The sequence below is a fragment of the Mustela lutreola genome, chromosome 12, assembly GCF_030435805.1.
Source record: "Mustela lutreola isolate mMusLut2 chromosome 12, mMusLut2.pri, whole genome shotgun sequence".
Taxonomy (NCBI): domain Eukaryota; kingdom Metazoa; phylum Chordata; class Mammalia; order Carnivora; family Mustelidae; genus Mustela; species Mustela lutreola.
Window position 1 is genome coordinate 33,681,158 of NC_081301.1, and position 23,277 is coordinate 33,704,434.

Consider the following 23,277-nt stretch of genomic DNA (forward strand, 5'->3'; position numbering starts at 1 on the left):
TTCTTCTTACTGGCCTACAAGCAGAAATGGGAAGGGGGAGAGCCAGAGAGGATTTGTGGTTGGTTGAGAAATGAGACTTACAATGAGGATGTCCTTGCCTTTTGGGTTTTCTTCTATTTGGGCCTACCCTACTTGCAGAATAATTAAGTATTTATACAGCAGAGGAGTGATTTAAAGGGTAATTTGAGATATTTAAGTTTAGGGTTTCCCAAAATAAACATCTTAGCTCAAGTCAATTTCTGGTTCTTCCACCATGCCCCAGACACACACACACACACACACACACACACACACACACACACATTATTTCCTGAGAAATGCCAAGTAGGTAGGTAGATCTCAGGCAATGAAAGGGCTGTGTAGTTGGTGTCTGTGACTGTGGGGGTTATAATAGTGGGTTTAAAAAACTCAACTAACTCATAGAGAATGACAGTCCTGTCTGACCAAAGAGGGAAAAGAGCAAATGGCTTGATGCTGAAGGGAAAATTTGCAGTCAATTCCATTACATCAGTGTGTGTGGCTGAGTGGACAGGACTGCAGCCTTCAGAGAAAGACCCAAGTTGGAGTCGAGGTTCTGCCCTCTTCCCACTGTGGCCTCAGGCCTCCGGCAGTGAAGAGGCGACAGCTCTCAGGCACTCCTTGTCTGGCTCTCAGACTGAGAATGTGACCTCCACTCCAGCCGGGCCAGGTCTGTGTGGTGGCCAAGAGAGCCTCTGGCCTTCTGCCTGCCCGAACAGGTCCTACTTTTCCTACAGGATTTAAAAAAAAAAAAAAAAAAAAATAGACTGCCCCCAAAACCCATCTGTTAAGACACAGGTAGCAAGTGGAGATTATTGACAACGTGGGCTATCCTGATCAGAGAATGCCTGCGACTTCAGGTCTCAGTTCTCACACCTCAGTGTAAAGCACATTTTGGGGCCTGTCGGCCAAACTCAAAGGAGCACTCGCTCTAGAGGCAGTTACCTCTTTTGCAGGCAGTTCTTCAGGCTCCCCGGGGAGCCTGGCGCCTCCCAGGAAAAGCTTCACTGGGTAAGCAGCGCCCCTCCCTCGGCCTCAGTTTCCTTAGCTTTGGTCAATATCAAAGGACGATCTTAAGTTGCCAAGTAGAGACTGGTAGAAATGACATCATTTCGGCTCCACCAGACTGGGAAGTGGCAGCCCGGCCCACCTGGGCGGCCGGCCCTCCTTTGGGACTCAGGTCGGCTCTGCGCGGGGTTAAAGACCCCACTTCCTCACAGGTGAGATGAGCCAGCGTCCGGTCTCCCCTCAGCCTGGCGCCGCGACTGGGGCCGGGCCGCGGCCGCCCCTCCAGGCCGTGTCCGTCAGCGGGACTGCTAACGCGCTCATTAGCACAGAGACTCCTCCGCAGATTGGGCACGTGGGGGCTGAACCCGAGTCTCCGTCCCTTCAAGAAGGGGATAAGGCACCCTGTCCTGGAGGGGACCCAGGGCGTCAGTTCCTTCGCGCGGCTCACACTGTAAACTAGAAATGTCCCGGGATAATTCAGCCCCGCTCCCCGCAGCCTCCAACTGTGGGTCCCTGAGGCGCACAGCGCGCGGGGACCAGGAGACGCGCCCGGGTCTGGCCTTAGCGCGCGGCGGACTCTCGCTGGCAACCTCACGCCCCAGGCGGCGGCGGGCTGCGAGCGAGGCGGGGCCAGGAGCGCTGCCGGACCCCGGTGCCCTCAGGCGCCACCCCGGGGCTGGCGCCGAGGCTGCCGCGGGTGGTGGCGCGTGCTGAGGTGGAGAGCAGCGCCTGCAGAAGACCAGGGCACGAGGAGGGCGGGGCTTAGGCCGCGGTCTGGCTGCCCCGCTCTCAGGGGGGAACGGGGCGGGGCCTTCGGGGGCGGGCTAGGGGCGGGGCGCGCGCGCGAGCCCAGGGAGGGCGGGGCAGCGGCGCGGGGCGGGCTCTGGCGGCCCGAGTGTCACACACGCGGCGGTTCGGGAGGCGGCGGCAGCGGCAGCGGCAGGCGCCGCCGGGACGGGCACGGGCGCGCGGCTCGGGCGGGCGCCGGCTGCCTCCCTTCATCGCTCGCTCGCTCTCCCTCGCTGCTTGCTTGCCGGCTGCGGGGCCAAGCTCTCCCCCAGCGCTCTTGGGAAGGAAGAAGGGGGGCCAAAGACGCCGACAAGTTCTCGCAGCAGCCGCAGATCCCGGCCCAGGCGGAGGCTGCGGCTCAGACGGGGCAGGAGAGCGCTCCGCGGCGGAGCGCGCGGCCAGAGCGTCCCAGGCTGGGGGGCGCCCGGGCCTTTCGCTGTCCGCGGGGCGGAGGGCCGGGATCCCATGAGACGCGCCCGTAAGGGGCGAGAGAGCCGAAGCCCGGGCGGCGAGAGGCAGAGGCGGAGGGCGGTGCTGCAGCTGCTGGAAGCCGGGGTCGGCCGGCAGGAGGCAGCGGAGAGAACTTGAACTTGGCGTCGGGAGCGGGCGCCCCGGACGCCCCCCGCCGGGGCCGGGGCGCCGAGGGACCTGGGCCGCAGCGCTGCTCCCCGAATGGCCGCGGCGGCGGACAGGGCTCCCGCGCCGCGGCCCTAGGCGGCCTCTCGCCATGGCCAAGTGGCTGAACAAGTACTTCAGCTTGGGCAACAGCAAGACCAAGAGCCCCCCGCAGCCGCCGCGGCCGGACTACCGCGATCAGCGGCGCCGGGGCGAGCGGCCCTCGCAGCCCCCCCAGGCTGTACCGCAGGCCTCGGCGGGTGCCTCGGCGTCCTGTGGTCCGGCTGCCGCCTCCTGCTTCTCAACCTCGTCGGGCTCGCTGCCCGACGACAGCGGCAGCACGAGCGACCTCATCCGCGCCTACCGCGCACAGAAGGAGCGCGACTTCGAGGACCCCTACAACGGGCCCGGTTCGTCGCTGCGCAAACTGCGCGCCATGTGCCGCCTGGACTACTGCGGCGGCGGCGGGGAGCCGGGCGGGGGCCAGCGCGCCTTCTCGGCCTCGTCCGCGTCGGGCGCCGCGGGCTGCTGCTGTGCCTCGTCGGGCGCAGGCGCTGCTGCGTCCTCGTCGTCGTCCTCCGGCTCTCCGCACCTTTACCGCAGCAGCAGCGAGCGGCGGCCAGCCACCCCTGTCGAGGTGCGCTACATCTCTCCGAAGCACCGCCTCATCAAGGTGGAGAGCGCCGCGGGCGGTGCCGGAGACCTCCCGGGGGGTGCCTGCTCTGGTGGCCGCACCTGGAGCCCGACGGCCTGCGGTGGCAAGAAACTGCTCAACAAGTGTGCCGCCTCGGCCGCGGAGGAGAGCGGGGCCGGCAAAAAGGACAAGGTAAGGCACCCCTTGTTCTCACCCCAGGTTCCTTAGCCACTGTGTGCACGGGGAAACTGAGGCAACGCTCTGGTTCTTTCATGGTTCCTAGCTTCCGGCTAGGACCCTGGGGTAAGGGTTCCCTCGCCGCGTCCTAGTTCTTCCCTATCGCACGCATTTTCCCCGGGATCCTTGGCCTCTGACACAGTCTCAACTGCTGCTCCTAAAACGTCCCCTCTCTGAGCCCACAGCCAGGTGTCCTCCTTGGGAAGTAACCTGACCAGGGCGTCCTGCAGCCTTGTCCAAGAAAAACCCAGCAGCCCTTCCGTCCCCCAAGACCTAAAGTCTGAAAGTCAGAGCTGGCACGGATTTAGAGGAGCGTTTTTTGTTTTTGTTTTTCCCTCTACTCTCTGGTTCCCCCCCCCCCCCCACTACTGTGGTTGGGAAACTGAGGTCTAGAGCTGGGAAGGGACTCTCCCGATATTACACAGCATTCTTGGTGGCAGATCCGGACCGACTGTCTTTTTAAACGTGTATATGTAAATTCTACTAAAAGCCCTGCCCTGCCCCACCCCTCGTGCTGGGTTTCCAAATCCAAGCGGCCTTTTGTACTGGGGCTGCCCTGGGAACCCCCACACATGCTTTTCCGGTTGAAATACTCTGCCTCCAGGAGCTTTCCACTTCCATAAGTCAGTTCCTCCCGCAGAGCGCACAAGGGGTTCCACCAGGTTCATCGGGCTGGAAAGCGATTCACCCTCCAATCCTCACCTCTTTCTTCCTGATTCCATCCCTCCCCATACAGCCCCAGGAATGAGGGAGACCACTTTGTGACAACCCCCCCCCCCCCCCACCAGTATATTAGGCCATTTTAATCCCCCTCTTTGAAGCACACCACATAGACTGGGCCCCTCTCTTCCTCCTTCACACTCCTGTGGCACCCTCCCTTCCCCCATCAAATAATACTTGTTCTGTCTACTTATGGTGGAATACAGTGTTTTGATTACATCTGAGGCCCAGTGCCCTGTCAGGCTGATGTCCCTCCTGTTCTCCCCATCACCCCCACCTTTTCCCAAAGATAAATTTTTCTCAGGCGTGGGCTGGGGAAGGCTGATAGTCTGAGTTCCTTTTAGGACTGGATGTCCAGACAGGAGTGAGACAGGCTCCTACCTGCCAGCTGGTGCTTGGAAAGGGATGTTTTTGTCTTCCAAGCAGGAGAAGTAAGGGGATGCCCTTCCTTTTAATTTTTCTGTCTGGCTTTTTCTCTCTGAGTTCCCAGTTCCCAAGAGTATCCCCTCCCCTCTGGATCTGCTGAAGGCTGAGTGGGCCATGGGGGGGGGGGGGAATCCTACATCTCCCTTGAGCCAGTTTGGGGGCACACCTTGGAAGCATGGACTCAGGGCTTCCTATAAGAAGGTGGGAGCCAGGTGTCCACCCAGGTGCTGTCTTGGAGGAGGGGAAGGTTTCTCTGAGAGCCCCCAGGGTGAAGGGCTTCTGGTTAATGTGTGAGGGAAACACCAAGAGGCTCCCTGCTATCTTACATATGGCTAAGGTTCAGCTAGGTGCTGGCTTGGGAGACTGCCGTTCCTCAGTATGGTTGGTTTGAGCAAGGCCCCATCTGTAAAGATGGAGAGATTCCCAGTGGATGGTGCTAGACTCCTGGCGCCCCGCTGGTTACTCCACAACCACCTCCCTGGTGGGCAAATCTTCTCTCCTGTCGCTTGTAAAGTCTTCTTTTCTGACTTTCAAAACTTTAGTAGACATTTTTCCCCCCTAATTACAATTAAGACTATTTCAGTACTGAGGGATGATAAGGCTTATAGCTGGAATGTCAAGTGTGTTTAAGAGTTGGCTTTGTTCATCAAGGTTTTTTTTTTTTGTTTTTTTTTTTTTTAAGATTTTATTTATTTGACAGAGATCACAAGTAGGCAGAGAGGCAAGCAGAGAGAGAGGAATCAGGCTCCTGATGCGGGGCTCGATCCCAGGACCCCAAGAACATGACCTGAGCTGAAGGCAGAGGCTTAACCCACTGAGCCACCCAGGCACCCCTTAAGATCTTATTTTTAAATAATCTCTACACCCACTGTGGGGCTCAAACCGACAACCCCAGGATCAAGAGTATGCTCTACAGACTTAGCCAGCCAGGGGCCCCTCACCATCAAGTATTTTTTATGGCTCCTTTCTGTGCCCTCCCCTGCTGGGTGCTGGAATTTTATGGCTCAGTGTGCAGTGTGGATGATGAGTGCTGTGATGGGGGTGCTGTTACAGGAGGGGTGAAGTAGGGGTGGTCAGGGAGTGCCATTAGTTGGGGGGAGGGGCGGTGGCTGTGGTTGGCTGCTGAAAGAAAGCCTGACACTTGGGATGCTGGTAAAGTGCCTGTGGCTGGCATTGAGAGGTTAGAGTTGTGCCGGACCCCTGGGGAACAGCAGGGCCTATGTTAGGGAGGACCTTATAAGCTAAGCACAGTGAGGGCCAGTGAAGGGATTTAGCTGCTAAGTGATGTGAGCAAACAGAGGTGGTTTTTTTGTTTTTGTTTTTTTTTAATCTCTCTTGACTGCATTTCACCTACTGGGTTGTGACTTTGAGCCCTTTGATCTTTTGAGAAATTGTTCTGATCCAGAGACAGGAGTTTCGGCCACCAGATGTTCTTTCTAATGAGGAAGAGGGGAGGCAGCCACCAAGAGTCACACTGTGCAGTGGTTCTCAAACCAGAACTTGGAGGGCTCTTTAAAATGGATTCATCTAGCCTACTGTGGGTCCTGGGAATGTGCGTTTCTGACAAGTTCCTAGGTGATCTTTTTTGCTGCTGATCCTGGTATCAGCAGGGCCATTATGTAGCAATGACTTCTTAACCCTCCCCCTGGGTCTTCTGGTTGGAACTGCTTTGGGATGCAAAGACTCTAGATCCCCTCATCTCTGTCCTCTGTGTAGGGCTGTCTACTCGTGTGAGGCCAACCCCCTTCTCCCCCTTGCCGTACCTGGTCAGGCAGTCTGGATGCAGCCTGGTTTCCACATTATTTTCAGCCAGACAGCTTTCAGAAAGCCAGGCATACTGTATGGATCGAGTCCTGAACACCTCAGAGCCCGCCTTCTACCCCTCATGCAGGGACCCAGGAAAACCCACTTCTAGTGCCCCACTTAATCTCAGGCCCAGCTTCCTTTTGTCAGTTGTCAGGGATAAGACAAGAAGAACCCATGAGGCTGATGAATTCCTCCCTGCACTCCCACTGTGTGGGTGCCAGGCCCTGTGTTTGTTTATAGCATCAGGCCTGAGTTGGGAGTTAACTGTGGTGTCAAGTGGAAGCTGTTGGTCCACCGATCATCCTTTCAGTGCCTCCAGTGCCATGTCCCACTATGGTTTATCTTTGGGGGCCCTGCCTCATGCCTTCCTATTCTGCATTTAGGCATCATTTCATTCTCCCAGTGAGTTCTCTGGCACGTGCAACCCCCCCCCCCCCCGCCACCGCCCCGCAAAGCATCCAGTCTTGAGCATTAGCCCTTTTAGAATCATGTGAAAGAGGGGGAAGGAATGAAGGCTGCAGAAGACTTGCCAGTAATCTCTGGCCTAAGTCTCTGGAGAAGATCGTCACACACTATCTTCATCATTTGTTTCCCCCAGGGTTTGGTCTTGGGGAATTTCGTGTGGTCTTTACCTAGGAGGCAGCTTTGAGCTGGATCTAGAGATGGAAATGGAATTTCAGTGCAGGGGAGGGGGCAGGACTTCTGTGTCAGGGCTCTGTGTGCATGTGTGAATGTAAGTCTGCTTGCGTGTGTGTGTGTGTGTGTGTGTGTGTGTGTATGCACATACAGAACTTCGGGATGGAGTGTGTTCTTGGAAACCAGAGCGTTCTTGCTCTGTGCCTCCCTTGGGAATGAAAGATGACATCAAATAGGTGGGGGGCTGAGTTTAGACCCCACAGGAAGTCCTTGTAACTGGTGAGCTGAGAATGGGACAGACTCAGAGCCATGATTGGGCTATCAAAATGGGGGGGGTTATAGGGTCAGATTAGGGGACAGTTAGAGTCCGGGTGAGAGACCATGAGGGCCTAAGCTCCCAGGAAGAGAAAAGGAAACTTGTCAGTAGAAATATCATTCTTTCGGGTTGTCTTTATAAAAAAGTAACGGTGACAAAAGAAACCAGTAGCTTGGTCAGTCTCCTCCCTTTGTGCAGCTGAACAGGTCTCATCCTACTACGTTTTCTGCTGAAGTATTGTTTCTTTTATCATAATTAAGTAAATGTTTCTACCACAACTGAGAAAGTCAAAATGCATGATGACATCAGTTTCCCGAGTTTTAAATACATGCTAATGTGTACCAACACTTTATATTCTGTCAGCATCCACATGGTTGAGTTAAATAACATGTTTCCTAAAGAATAATATCATGCCTAACCTTTTTTTTCTTTTTTAAACATTCAGCAGAGTGTCTGAGCAGCATGCTAGACAGGATATTCAGAGAATAAGTGGTGGCCAGCTTTCCAAGAAGGAAACGTCTCAGTTTGCAGTTAAATACCAGCTTCTTAAGGTCTAGTCTGGGAGACAGATAATAGCTAAGGAGACCTAAGGAATGCCAAAACAGAAGAGTGTGCAAGGGCCTGGTAAGGCCTTGACTCTGGGAAGTCCAAGAGACCTGTCAGGAGGAAGTGACATTTAGGTAGACTCTGGAAGGATGAGTGGGAATTTCCTGGGCAGGGAATGGGGCAGGGGTTGGGGAGGGGGTGCTTGCAGAAGAGATAGAACAGCTTGTGCTATAGCCTGGAGGCTTGGGAAAGAATGGTTGGAGGCTCAGCAGAGTAGGTGTGGTAGGGGCATTACAGAGGGAGATTGGGGTCAGAAAGGGAAAAGGGTGTCTCGTGTGCCTTGCTGGGGAGTTAGTTGTAACTGGTCTTTGGGGCCTTTTCACATGCAATTATTGATGCATGGCTTGATTGAAGCCTCAGTCAAATATGAGTTGTCAGTTTCCATTTTGTTAATGGGCATATTCTCTAGTTCTTAGAAAGTAATAGATGGAAAGGTAAGAGCCAAAGTTGGTATCTGTGGTCTGGCTTGGGATGCTTTCTCTTTTGAAGTCCTGTCCCTTGAAAGTTATATGCGAAAAATGCTGCTTTTATCAAACCTGGTTTTCTCCATTGATTACCCGGAAGAGAAATATTCTCTAGGCTTCATGCTAACCACTTAATTGGTCATTTAATCCTTACAATCACCCCAGAAGAGGTCTAGATACTGTATTAGTTAGCTATTGCTGCATAACAAATCACCCTACACACAGTGATGTTAAACTTGGGGTTGGCAAACTTTTTCTTAAAGGGCAAAATTAAGAAATTTTCTTAATTTTAGGCTTGAAAGCCAGATAGTCTTCATCACAACTGTTCAACTTTGCCCTTGTAGTTGGAAAGTAGCCATAGACAATCTTTTAAAGGGCATAACTGTGTTTCAATAAAATTTTATTTACAGGGGTGCCTAGGTGGTTCAGTCAGTTACATGACTGCCTTCAGCTCATGTCATGGTCCCAGGACCCTGGGATCAAGCCCCGTGTCAGGCTTCCTGCTCAGAGGGGTGTCTGCTTCTCCCCCTTCCCCTGCTCACGTGCGCTCATACGTGCTCATTCTCTCTCTTTCTCTCATGTATGTGCTCACTCTCTCTTTGAAATAAATAAAATCTTTTTTAAAAAGAACTTTATTGACAAAAACAGGCAGCTGACCTACAGTCTATAGATTCCAACCCCTGCTTTAAATGATAAGCCTTTATTTTATTTTAATGACTTTATTTATTTGTTAGAAAGAGAGAGCACAGGGTGCCTGGGTGGCTCAGTGGGTTAGGCCACTGCCTTCGGCTTGGGTCATGATCTCAGGGTCCTGGGATCGAGTCCTGCGTCGGACTCTCTGCTCAGCAGGGGGCCTGCTTCCCTTCCTCTATCTCTGCCTGCTTCTCTGCCTACTTGTGATCTCTGTCTGTCAAATAAATAAATAAAATCTTTAAAAAAAAAAAAAAAGAGAGAGAGAGAGCACGAGCAGGAGAAGTGGCAGGAAGGGCAGGCAGAGGAAGAAGTAGGCTCCCTGTTGAGCAAGGAGCCTACTGAAGGCCTCCATCCCAGGAATCATGACCTGAGCCCAAGGCAGCCGCTTAATCAACTGAGCCACCCAACTATCCTAATGATAAGCCTTTATGATTGTCCACAAGCCCATGAGTCAACTGATTAGTTTTTCTGGTCTCAGCTGGGCTCACACATGAATCTGCGGTCTTTTTGGGGTGGATGTGCAGCCCTGCTGATCCTGGCTGGGCTCTCTTACATGTTTGGGTGTAGCTAGGTTAGGATGGTCCTGACTGAGACGTTGGATTCTGTCCCATGGGGGTCTCTCAGTCTCCAACCATCTAGCCTTGTTCATATGATCAATGATCATGGCAGTGTTCTAAAAAAACAGAAGCCCATAAGGTTTCTTGAGGCTAGAAACTGGCACACTGTCCCTTCTGCTGCATTATGTTGACCAAAGCAAGTCACAAGGCCGGCCAGGATTCAGGAAGAGAGGAGGAGTTGCAGAATCACATGGCAAAAGGCAGGGATGCGGGCAGGCCATTAATCAAGGCCTTCAATGCGATTCATCCACCACAGGTAGCAGTGCCCTTACTTTATAGATAAAGAAACTGAGGCTTTGAGGTTAGTGACTTGCTTATCGTCCCCACAGCTACCAAGTGACACAGCCAGGATCACATCTGTGCAATCTGGATTCCAAGTTTATATGCTTATTAAATTTTTTATCAATTTACTATTTTCCGTGATTTAAATGGAGATAGTAAGGCTCCGATATTTACTGAAATGTGCATTATGTGTCTCCTCCCTTCGCTTAATGTGTTCCTCTTCTTATACCCCTCTGCCTGATTTCCCAGCCCTTCTAGTCTGGGCTTTGGTGGTCTCCAGAAAAGGCCCCAGAGCTGGCTTTACTCTCTCCCTCCCCCATCTGCCTCGGAGTTCCATAAATGAAATGTTAATGCAGGCCTTGAATTATTTTATAGAGAAATTCTGCACGCAGAGTTGGCGTTTCTCGAGGGACAGCTGCACAAAATGTGTGTCTTGTAACTGTCACATCTTCTCATTCTAACACCAAGCCTTCCCTTCCTCCAAGGATTGGTGAGCCTGTGCATGCTGTTTTAAGGGAAAAGCCCCCAAAAACTAATGGCACCTTGGACTTATCAACAAGGAGCCCAAGTTTCCTTAAAAGGAGATCCGGTGGCCATCGTCTAATCTGACAATCTCAGAACAGGACTGATTTCCCCCTACTTAACCTCCAAGACTTGACCTTATCCTCTCCCCACCCCCAAAGCATTTCTAACCCATAAAATAGGCGTTATGGGGCAAATCTGAAACAGGTGTGGCTTCCTCTGGTCATTTAACAAAGCTCAACCTGCCTGTGTCAAGCGCTCCCCTGGGTGGTTTATCTTGGAGCTTTTACATCTTGTGCTGGGAGAGCCAAGAGGTAGTGGCCTGTGGGAGAAGGGGGAGGTCAGGCTTGGCCCTAGAAACTAAATCAGGATTTATAGCTTTGAAGCAGAGAGCTGGGATGCTGGCTGGCTGCTGGCACCACCTGTCGGCATTCTGAGTGGTGGCCATGGGTTTCCAGTAGGATGGAGATAGAGGTTGTTGTGGTCTCTGCCGCCCTCTCTTTGTAATTTCTGTTTGGGCTGTGTTGACTGAGAAATTGCCAAATTGTCAGGAGCTGTGTGGGTACAGGGATGAGCTGGGGGTTCATAGTGCCAGCCTATAAGGAGCTTATTGGTGAGGACACAGGAAGCAGGTGAGAATACAGATCTGTATGGCAGAATTTATCAGTAAACAAAGTGGTGTAGGTGGGCTGAGAGCCATCCTGGCACAGGGACTGTTCTGGGCAGAACCTTGATTCCATGGAGCCAAAGGAGAAGCAGGATAAGGGGGGCGGGGGATGGTTGTTGTTTGCTTTTTTTTTTTTTTAAACAGAGAAGCAGAGAAGTCTTCTTGGAGGAGGAGGCACTTGAGTAAAGAAAGCATTGTCACTTCAATTGAGGGAGCTTTCCACTCAATTGAAGTGCTTCCAGTACACATACTCAGCCAGGCACTATCCATTGTGCTTTACATATGCATTTACTCCTACAGCACACCAAATCCTTTGAGGTAGGTGCTACTGTCATTCCCAGTTTACATATGAGGCAAAGAGCTGTTAAGTAACTTGTTTAAGGTCCATACCACCAGTAAGTGGCAGAGATGAGATTTGGAACCAGATCCAGAACTTTGTTTTTGGCCCATGTGCCATACCCTATCAGGTTGCATAGTCTCATGCCTAAATTTCCTCTACCTTACTTGTGGTTAGACTTACTCTCTATAAGACATCCCCTCAGGGCGCCTGCGTGGCTCAACTGGTTAAGCATCTGTTTTTTGCTCAGATCATGATTCTGGGGTCCTAGGATCAAGTCCCACATTGGGCTTCCTGCTCCATGGGGAGCCTGCTTCTCCCTCCCGCTGCTACCCCTGCTAATGAGCTCTCTCACTTTCTTTCTGTCAAATAAATAAAATCTTAAAAAAAAAAAAGGAAGGAAGGAAATACCATTTGTGAGCCTTATAGGAGCAACTGATTCCTACATTTATGTAAGTATTTCATAACTTAAGGGCATTTTCATACCTATAGTTAATTTGCTTCTTGAGAGTCAGTCTGTAATGAAGGTGCTATAACCCCCATTTTACAGATGGAGAAACTGAGGCTCAGGGGAGGAATGGAATCTGCCCTCCTTCACAGCAGGTACTGGCTGAGCCGGTGGCCAGGCTGTGGATCTTCTGTTCTGAGCCCATTGCCCTTTGTGCTGCGGGTGTGGAGGTGGCTTGGCCAAAGCTCCAGTCCACAGGAAGGGTGACAGCCTGATTGATTTCCGGTTCTTTCCATGTTTTGATTCTGAAATACTTTACTGAGACCATTAAGGAGCATCGACAGAGGACCTTGCTTCCACAATGGAATTTTCCTTCTCTTCCTGTTTGGTATTTTCCAGTAATATTTCTATTAATGTTTCACTTTCAGAGGCACTAGCTTCCTGAGAGTTTTTTGCTTTCTCAACTGCTGAGCCAGGAAGAATTGAATTTTCCTCTAAATCATTCAGTTCCTTTCCATTTTCTCCAAGGGGAGCCCTCTCTGGATTTCCCATTATGCTTAGAGGAAGGATCTTGGAGGTGGGTCCAAGGAATGGAGAGAGAATGAGTCAGGGCCCTGGGGAATGACTCACGCCCTGTGTTTTCCAAGCAGGACTTAAGAATGATGGTCAGAAAGGGGCTTCCCAAGGTCCATGAGAGAAGTGACTTGACAGGTGGGTGAAGTGGGGAGAAGTGGATAACACTGGCCCACTGCTGGACCTTTACTTGCAGGCTGGACCCTAAATCCTCAAATGGGCCATGAGAACTTATACCAAGACTTTTCTCCCCGTTCGTTCATTCATTCATTCAGCAGGCATTACTGAGCACTGCTATGGTGCTGGGTGTTCTATTGAGGTGCTAGGGATACAGCAGTGAACAAAACCGATAAAAATGTGTGCTCCCTGGGGGCACCTGACTGGCTTATTAGGTAGGGCATGCAACTCTTGATCTTGGGGTTGTAAGTTTGTGCTCCCCTGAGTTTGCTCCTTTGTGAGAGGAGTCCAGCAAATATCAGATAGGAAGATAGTGTGTCCGATAGGAAGTGTCCAGAGAGGTGGAGCAGGATAAAGAGCCTAGGGTGGACCTGAGTTTGGGGTGTGGTGCCATTTTAAGTGGGGTCTCAGAGGGCTTTGCTGAGGACTTGAAGGCAGGATTCCCATGGCTGCAAGGGTAGGGCATTCCACACGGAAAGAGCAGTCAGGGTAAAAGCCCCGAGATAGGAGCAGGCCCAGGGCCCTCAGGGAAAGGAGCATGCCTGGGCGGAGCAGGTGGGAAGTGGGCCCTGGGGCCACTGGAAGGGTCTCTCACTTGAAATGGTGAGATGAGAAGTCAGTGGAGGGTTCTGAGCAGAGGAATGACTGGCTCTGACTTGGATTCTGTGCGCATCACTCTGCCTGCCTAGCTGAGAACAGCCTTTCAAGGGTGAGCAGGGAGGCCAGCTGGGGTACATGTGGCTGCTGGAACAGGGGCACTAGCGGTGGGTGAGGAGAAGATACGGACCTCAGGACATGTCCTGGGTAGAGCTACAGGATTTCCTGACAGATGGGTGCACTGTGAGGTGTGAGGGGGAAGAGAGTCAAGGGTGATGCCAAAGTCTTGGCCTGAGTGATAGGGAGGATAACTCATCATGAACCCAGGTGGAGAGGACAACAGAGGAGCAGTCCTGTGGTTCAGCAGATGGGGATGACCCAGGGCTCATTAGTCCTAGGGCTAAGAGCAGATCACACTCTGCTACCTCCAGGCCTGTGAGGTTCCTGAGAACCTGAAGGAGGCATGGGGGAACCTCCATCCCAGCTGGGGAAAACCACCCTTTGGGTTCAGAGGAAGGTACACATGGGGCATCCCAGACAGAAGGCATCCTGTCCACGGTGGCTGAGAGCAAAAGAGGAGCACTGCTGGGCCAGAGCCCGGGGCTTGCCTTCGTGTGACTGTAGGTGATGGAGAAGGTGGCAGGGGGTTGTGTGTAAAGGGCCTTGCCTGCCATGCACCTGAAACTACCCCAGTTCTCCACATTTAAAAGAGGCCGCCTGCTATGTTACATGCCTGAGCTGGGCACATCAGAAGGGTAAAGTTGAGTGCCAAGGTTAAGTCTCCAGGGACAGGGCTGGAGCCTGCCTCCTTTGCTAAACAGAGCATTTCATTGCTGAGCAGTTGTGATTGTTGGGAAAGTTCTCCCTTACATAGGGCCCAGCAGTATGTGACCTACAGGGAGGAGACGAACACTGTAGGTGTTTGGAGGAATGGGACTTTCCTGGTTTCTCCAAGCCATGACTAAATTCTGAAAATGAAAATGACCAGAAGGTTCTTTATAGTGAAGCTTCACTGTTTTTCGGATGTGCACTCCCTGAAAGCCAGACAGCCCTGTAATCCCTCTGGTGCATTCCAAAGCCATGCATGTGATTTGGAGCCTGCATGGCATTTGTGGAATGGTGCAGCCTCTACCTGCCCTTCCGTGGGGGGCAGTTGTGAGTTGGCTGTGTTCTGAGGTAGTCCTCAGAACCGCAAGCTTGGATTTTTCGGTATGTTTCAATGTTTATATCTGTGAACTCCAACCCCACCCCCCACCGCCTTTTTTAAACAAAACTAAGGCAAATTTGGTATAGAAAATGCAGATTAGCAAAACTAAAATAGAAACCAACTCTAATTCTATAATTCAAAGAAACCATCGTTAACATTTTACTGTTTTTCCCTTAGCCTTTTTTCAATGCATATATATATATATATATATATACATTTTCCCCCCACAACAATCAAGTAATATTGCCTGTATTTATTCTCTTTTTGTTTCAAGATGGGGAAAGATGTCTCCATTATCCTAAACATTCAACAACAGTAATGTGTGTGTGGTATTCTGTTTGTACATTTAAGCTTTCTGTAGTCTTCCCTAATTTAACATCGCTCTAATGAACATCTCTGTAACTGAATTCTCAGCGGAAGTCTGTGATGGTTTCCCTGGGACTGAGTCCCAGAAGGAGAATTGTTGGGTAAGAAGGGAAAAATTTTGATACGTGCTTTCATATTGTATCCTAGAAAGACTTCACACATTTACACCTGTTTTACTCTAATCCAATTTAGTTTCATTTGCAGTTTCTTGGGTGACTGGTGCCTGTGTGCTTTGACCATTTGTGTTTCTTTTCTAAGATTGTATACTTTTATCTTCCTTTCAACTGCAGGGTTATCTTTGTATTGGTTTGTAAGAGCTTTTTGTAGATTAAGGATGGCAGCTCCTTTACCTGCCATTGTGGGGTACAGAATATTTCTTACAGATGTGTAATATGTATCTCAGTTCTGTGTTTGGTGATTGTTGTTGCTCACAATGAATTGTTTTCTGTTGTTAGACAGCTCTCAATGTTCATGATTTCTGGAGTATGGTGCTTAGAAAAGTCTTCCTTACTCTAATGTTTACCTGTATTTTCTTCTAATACTTTTTTTTTTTTTTTTTTTTTTTTAAATGTTGAAATCTTAATCTGCCTGGAGTTTGATTTTAGGGTATGAGGTAGGGTTTTAATTTTGCTTTTCTGAATGACTAGTCTGTGTCTGGACATCCTCTATTTTTTCTTTTTTCTTTTTTTAAAAGATTTTATGTAGTTTTTGAGAGAGAGAGAGAGAGAGCACAAGGAGGGGGAGCAGTAGAGGGAGAGGGAAAAGCAGGCTCCTTGCCAAGCAGGGAGCCTGATGCAGGACTCGATCCCAGGACCTCGGGATCATGACCTGAGCCGAAGGCAGACGTTTAACCATCTGAGCCATCCAGGCACCCTCTCTACTCATTTCTTACTCTGTGATCTGTATTTCTCCAGGTGCCTGTTTAGGCTTAAATATTTCGACTGTTTCACCATGACTGCATTTAGGTCTTATCAGTTATTATGATAATGATGATTTCACCTTGTCTTTGTAAAAATGACACCTTCCGTCTGCAGATACCACGCGCTTATTACACATTCAATTCCTGACACCTGAGGGAAGTAACTGAGTACTAGGGCTTGGTCTTTGGATGCCAGATGTGACGCTGTGGGTGGGACAAGGCCAGGAGAGCCCTGGCTCACCCCTGGTGGAGTCTGTGTCCCCATCCAGGGGACACATCCAGGATCAGGGGGCGGGATGTTCGTATATATTGGGAGCGACCATGTTCCGTGTTCTCCCCTGCCTGTGTGACCTTATCTGGGTGCATCAGCTTCAGCTTTCACACGGTGACTTGTGGAGAAAGGGATGCAATGTTCAGTCACCCGAGCAGCAAACATTTTTCAGATACCTACCGTGTGTCCCAGCGCAGAGCTGAGTGAGCCCCGCCAACACTGAGCGATGAGTAAGCCCTGTGCTGTCCCTCAGAGCCTAGGAAGGAGGGATATCAGAAAGGCCCAGGGTTCCCTCTGATGCAGGACAGAGTTCAAGTGTGAGGACAGAGGCAGGTGTAAGGACTATGAGTGGAGAAGAAAAGCACCAGAGGGGGCGCCTGGGTGGCTCAGTGGGTTAAGCCGCTGCCTTCGGCTCAGGTCATGATCTCAGGATCCTGGGATCGAGTCCCACATCAGGCTCTCTGCTCAGCGGGAAGCCTGCTTCTCTCTCTCTCTGCCTGCCTCTCTATCTACCTGTGATCTCTCTCTGTCAAATAAATAAATAAAATCTTAAAAAAAAAAAAAAAAAGCACCAGAGCCCACGATGGGCACGGGCACTAGTGGAGCTCGCTGTGGGTAAGAGCTCTCACTTGGGGGAGGGCTAAGACGTTGAAGGTGTGCCATGTGAGGACTGCGTTATTTTGATCACTTGCATGTTTTTCACACCCGCCAAAATCCAGTTCAAGTGATATGAATTGACGGAGTTCTCCCCACACCCCCAACCTTTCCTCAGCCCAGGTGTCCTGTGTCTTTAATCAACAAGAGACCCTCTCTGAACCCTTGCTGCATATTCTCCTTTTTCTGGCTCCGGCCGTGTCAGGATAATCCATCTTGTAGATGTCTGCTGTGAGGTTTGTGACATTAATGAATTGGTGTTAACGGTACAAATTAAGTCCAGGAGTATTCACAGGGAATAAATCAAGAAAAATGCAGATTTCTGAACACTGAACATGTTTATGGTTCTAAGAGGCTGAGGGTATCTACCTAATTCACTCTGCTCTGTGTCATACCTCATCACTGAACCCTAGACCAGCCCTTGTAATGCATTAGAATTACCTAGGGAGCATTTTTGAAAAATTTCAATTCCCTGGACTGATGACCACCTTGGCTCCCTGGTCATCAGTGTTACAGGAGGGCCCCCAGATATTCTGATACACAGCCAAGGTTGAGAGCTGCTGTCCCATACCTTAGTTTGGAATTCTAGGAGAGCCTGGAGGTCACCCAGTCAAACCCTCTTGCATCCATGCCTGAAAACTTTCAGTGATGAGGGGATTAGTCACCTCCCAGGCCATGTAGCCACCCACTCCTTTGCACAGCTGGGTTCGCAAGCCTTTTTTTGCTGTTCACTCCACTTTAGCACAGGTTTGTTGAGTACTTGATGTTACGAGACCTGTGCTCTGCTGCTGGTTTATTAGGTGGACTCTTTGAAAGAGGTCAAGTAGAACCAGTCTAATCTTAGTTCTTCCACACAATGACCCTCATATGTGTGAGACTCTGATGTGTGATCGTTTTCAAAGGCAGAGGGAAGCTGCAGATTTTCACAGTTCCACATAGAGCCAGAATCCCAGCCAGGACACCAGCTGCTAAGAGCAAGGACCTTCCAGTATCACAAGTGTAGATTGCACCGATGGATCCCGAGTTCGGGAGATTCCTGGGCAGGAGGAAGTGGCAGGCTAGACCAGGTTCTGGGCAGGTGGGCTGAGGTTAGCACTGAGGAGTTAATCATCCCAGTGTATGACCCAGTGGGGAGCAAGGTTGGATTGCCAGGTGGATTTGAGCAAAGCAAAGAGAGTAGAGGAGCAGTCGGGAGTAGATTCCAGAGGAGGAGGGAGGATCTTGCCATCCAGGGCCTCAGTCCTGAACAGGCAGGAGGTAGAGCACAACTTGGCCCAGTTGAAAGTAGCATGGCCTCGGGGGCCGGGTATTCTCTGTCCTGGTTCTTTGCCCTTTGTGGGGGCTAGCCACCACATGTGTCCAGAGCTGTTTATTTTAAACACTGTGGAATCCTAATAGTGTCCAACCATGGTGGTGTGAAATGAGCATCCACTTTAGGGTCAGAAGTCTGGATTCACATTCTGGCTCTGGTGCTTGGAAACTTCGTAACTTGAGTCAGGTGGTTACCTTCCAGGCCTGGAATGCTGCATCTGTGCTGATGTGGATTTAGCAGTAAGAGATGGCGTCCCGACCGCTCACTCTGTGCCTTGCAGCTTCATACCACTTTCCATGTATGATCCTCATGGCAGATCTTTGATGTGGTCCTGTTAGAATCCCCTTTTTAAATGTGAAATATTCTGGGGATGAGGTCCAGAGGCAGTACATAGGGTCATTGTGGGGCTTTAACAAAGTAATCTAAGTGGCTGAGCACAATGCCTGGCAAGTAGGAAGGGCTTTATGAATGTTTTTGTATTCTTTCGGCCTCAGCCCAGCCTAGAACTCTGGGCTTCCTATAGTCACAGTGATGCCAGTGAAGCTGCCCTTTCTAGCCTGAAGGTGTCCTCAAAAAAGTGGCCCTGCCCTTGTCTTGGTGATCAGTTTGTGTTGACCCATGATTCCCTGCAGTGGGAGAGTAAAAAATCCCCAGACCATCACCTTGTTCTAAGGGCTCTATGTATATTAATTCACTGTACCCCACAGCACTCCCTGTGAGGTAAGTTCTATCAAGAGTCTCATTTTACAAATGGGGAAACTGAGACCAGCAGGACTTTGTCGTTGTTTGTTTTGTTTTTGGTCCATTGTCCTAGGTCATAAGTGACACGACTAGTACAAGCTGTAGATGGTGGGGGCTCTATGTAGTTAGTCTAGCTTCTGTCTACCCATAACTTCTCTGCTACACAGCTATAGGGAACAGTGAAAGAGGTCACTTCAGTATCACCTGGGTCTCAAAACTGTGATGTCAAAGCCATTCAAAACCTGTAAAGTTGATAAAGCATCTGGTTTAGGGCAGGCACTCTTCTCTGTGTGTTCTCAGGATAATGCTGCCAAAGGAGCACTGAGAAGGCTCCGTGAAGGAGGTGGCAGGGAGCGGGGCCTTCGTGGAAAGGGAGCACTGGGGTATTTAGACATTAGTGGATGTGAGGAGAGTGTCTCGGGAAGGGCACTGTGAGGGATCTCAGGTGAATGAAGGAGAGGCTGAGAAGGTACCGGGGAAAGATGCTGCAGTGCGAGCTGAGGCCAAGTGCCAGGAGTCCCAAGGGCTAGACCACAGAACTTGGTCTTTATTCTGTGGGTAATGAGAAGTGGTAGAGCAGGGGAGCAATGGGGTCAGATCTGTGCTTTAAGAAAACCTGTGTATTTGCAGCTTAAGAGGACTGGTTAGAAAAGGTGGGGTGGGGAGTGCCTCGTAGAGCCTGCAAGTGGGGACCCCAGTTAGGAGACCTGGGGTGCCTTAGGTAGAGGCAGTCAGGGCGTAACCCCATCTGTATCCTTAAGCTGTGAAATGTTCAGGCAGCTGGCAATGACTCTGGTCCATGGAGGGAAATTGAGCCCTTGCCAAGGGGACACGTTTTTACGGATCCCCTTGTCACCTGCTGAGATGCCCTGTGTAGGAGTCTAAGTTGCCTGGTCCGCCAGAGCGTCCATCCGCACTCTGTCAATCAGACAGATCCTGTGCTGGGGGTCCCTGGGCCTGGACTGGGGATGGAGGTCTGTCTCCACATGCCGTCCTGCTGGTGACAGAGTCCGGCGGGAGGCCTCGCGTGAGTCCAGCAACTCCTTAGCTGGTTGTTTCTGCAGAAGCGCGGATCCGGCAAGGGCAGAGCCATCACGTGGGCAGCCTGTCCACGAGGGAAGCTGTGTGCATGAGGGGGAGGGCGGAGTGGGCAGGGTTTGCTCTGGGGGTCCACGGAGCCAGCCCCCCAACCTGAGACTGAGGCTTAGCTCTGCCATTGGATGGCAGCACCTCCCAGAGCCGGAGGCATTCCGGGGCTTCTGGGCGGTGGTTTGGAAGGCAGAAGGAGGCTGCGGTGGAGCTGCTGGCAGTGTGGCTCGAGCCTTCAGAGGAAGGGAACGCTGGGGCTCTGGATGCTGCTGGGAGGCTGACCTTTAGAGGACGTCCTCCAGGGGAGAGGCTCTTTGAGAAGCACTAAGTGCTCCGGAGCCATTGGGTCCCCAGAGGGGAAGAAACATTAGCCCTGATGAAGATGTTTGCTGGGCTTGGTCGAAGGGCCCCCTGAGGATCCCCGACCAGTTCCTTCCACATTCAACACTGAGTCAGAGAGCCCCCTCAGGCCGGCAGAGCATGCTTCCTGGGCCCAGAAGAGACACTTTGTAAATAAAGATCCAGGAATAATATGCCATCAGTCCGGCTCAGGGGGCTCGTGCTGCACGCATGGGGCACACGCTTGGGGAATTGGACTGTCAGTCAACTCCTGCTTGCTGAGCTGTGAGGGCTCAGGATCCATCTGAAAGCCATCTGTGGTGTGACTGCAGAGTGACAAGATGGTGGGAATTGGTGTCATCACTTCCTAGTCGCCCACAGGATGGCTGAGAACATTGTCAAGGCTCAGATCACACACACACACACACGCACACACACACAGGTCTTGGGCCTGACTATTGTCAGAGGGCAGACACCAAACCCAGGCATGCTGCCGGGGCCTTGCCTTCCTTCCCCTTGTCCCACCCCACCTGATTCTTGTCTGCACCCTTCATTCTGATTCTTTATCACCCACACACTAGGATAGAAGTGGGCCTGCTTTTGAAAAAGCTGAGGAACCTCTTTCTATCCTGGCTTGTTTCGAGGAGGCCTTAAAGATTATTAGACATGAAGCCTCCAGAGAAGCAAAAATTGCTGAATGTGACAGCTCGCAGAGGGGTGCTGAGTAAGCAGTTTGGAAGTGGGAAGTTTCAGTCAATGAATAGGGGGGAGGACTCATTCTTGTGAGGCTTTTTCTGCGAGTCTGTGGTTTTTTGTTTTCTTGTTTGTTTTTGTTTTTGTTCTATTCAGTTCCTCTCCTTAAGTTAGAAATGCTCTTTATATTCCTGTTTGATCCTTTGTGGACTGGTTATCCCAGAAAATCTAGTAACCCTTTGTTCTATTTTGATTTTTATTTTTTTAAAGATTTTATTTATTTATTTTAGAGAGAGAAAGTGTGAACAGGAGGAGGAGGAGCAGAGGGAGAGGAGCAAGCAGATTACATGCTGAGTGCAGAGCCCGCTGTGGGGCTCAGTCTCAACCCTGAGATCATGACCTGAGTGGAAATCAGGAGTTGGACACTTAACCATCTGAGCCACCCAGGTGCCCCATAACCCTTTGCTCTTGATGGTTTCTTCTGGTTTTACCTTTTTCTCCACAACCTTATAAGCACTTCAGGGGATTGCATTCCTTCAAGTTCACAGTTTGAGGTTCTGTTTGCCCTCAAACATTTCTTACTCTGAAAGTAAATTTTACTCTAGATACTCCTGATGGCCACCTTATGGTTATGGATAGGAAAGGGACTCTAGATATGTAAAGGGTACTTAGACAAAACAAGAGGTTTATACGTTCTTGTCTTCCCCAACCTCCTCTAAAAATTCAGAAAGGAAAATCGGGGCTTCCCTTGTAGGAAGAAAACCAGACTTCCTTAGGAGATAGGTGTATTTGAATTTCAGAGGCTTGTTTGAATGTGAAACCTAAGGACATGTTGCCTTCACTGTCTAAAAATCAGACAAGTTAGTTAAATTGTCATTATAAAGTTTATTCCGCTAGCCATTAGGGGCATGGCAGGTTCTACTCCTTAGTTCTTTAATGGTAAAAGAGAATCATCGCCACTGGTGAGTAAAAGAAAGGGCCCTTTTGCTGAAGGACTGTGGCATTTCCCTGCATTGGTCTGCGGCTGGATGGCCAAAACATTAACAGGCATTGACAGGTGATCCCAAATCACAGGGTGTGTCTTTTTTTTTTTTTAAAGATTTCATTTATTTGAGAGAGTGCACACTTGCGTGTGCACAAGCAGGGGGAGGGGCAGAGGGAGAGGAAGAAGCAGACTTCCTGCTGAGCAGGGAGCTCAACCTGGGGCTCAATCCCAGGACCCCGAGATCATGACCTGGGCTGAAGGCAGCCACATAATGAACCGAGCCACCCAGGCGCCCCTGTAGGGCATGTCTTGGGGATTTATAGCAAGTTGTGTGTGTTACAGATTATTATGCATAGGTTTTATTTATTCATTTTTAAAGATTCATTTATTTATTATGGAGAGAGAGAGAGCACAAATGGGGAGGGACAGAAGGAGAGAAGCAGCCCGTTGGGAGCCCACAACCCTGTCATCATGACCTGAGCCGTAATAAAAGGTCACTCAACCAACTGCGCCACCCTGAGCCCCCTCACACATCAATTTTAAAATACCTGCATAGCACCTGCTCAAATGCTGGTCTATGGGCCTCTGAGAAAAGCAGTACAGGAAGTAAAGGAGCACTGTTCAGGCTTAATCTGCATTCAAAGTTGAGGGTCTGTGACCTTGGGCAAGTCGCTTGACCTCTCTGAGTCTGTCTTCCCATCTTGAAAATAAGAGTGCTTATCCTTGTCACGAGGTCAGCTGTTAAGGCTGCTGTGAAAGGACCCAGGAAATCAGAGTTGCCCTAAAGTGTTGTCAACTTGGTTCCAGGTCTGAAACAGTGACAGCAAACAGTGAAGGAACAACACGGAGGACCTGAAAAGTTCCTGCTCTGTGACCCCATGTTTCCCCTCGTAGGAACTGATCCTAAGGATAAAATGAAAAGAGTCACAGTGATTTAGTTACCAGTAACCTACAGCAGATGGGAAGGTGAAAAACTGGAAATCCCCTAAATGTCCAACCAGGAGAAGTGGCTAACTTGGGGCCCGTAGCGCACATAGCGGAAAGGGACGCAGCCAACCAAAGCTGAGTTGAGTAACTCCACTGCGGAATAGTCAAGCGGGGAAAGGCTCAGATAGAAAAAACTAAATATTTATATTTTCCCCCTACCCCATTCCCACATACGTATGTAGTAGAAAGGCAATAAATGAATGGGTCCAAATGTGAACAATGGTCATCACAGGAAGACTGGGTGCTGTTCAGTTTTTAAAAACAAACGTTTGGGCGCCTGGGTGGCTCAGTGGGTTAAGCCGCTGCCTTCGGCTCAGGTCATGATCTCAGGGTCCTGGGATCGAGGCCCGCATCGGGCTCTCTGCTCAGCAGGGAGCCTGCTTCCCTCTCTCTCTCTCTGCGTGCCTCTCCATCTACTTGTGATTTCTCTCTGTCAAATAAATAAATAAAATCTTTAAAAAAAAAAAATAAAAAAAAAATAAAAACAAACGTTTAATCGCAGAAGTACTTCTGTTTTTTTTTTTTT

General features: G+C 50.5%; 1 protein-coding gene across 1 annotated transcript in view; it reads left to right on the plus strand.

Annotated features, from left to right (window-relative positions):
* The first annotated feature begins 1,944 nt into the window (after positions 1-1,944).
* SHB (SH2 domain containing adaptor protein B) overlaps positions 1,945-23,277 on the plus strand; it is a 136,014-nt gene continuing 114,681 nt past the window's right edge. Inside the window, exon 1 of the mRNA XM_059141317.1 lies at positions 1,945-3,256. Coding sequence (XP_058997300.1) covers positions 2,543-3,256 — 714 coding nt within the window. The 5' untranslated portion in view covers positions 1,945-2,542. The remainder of the gene's footprint in view (positions 3,257-23,277) is intronic.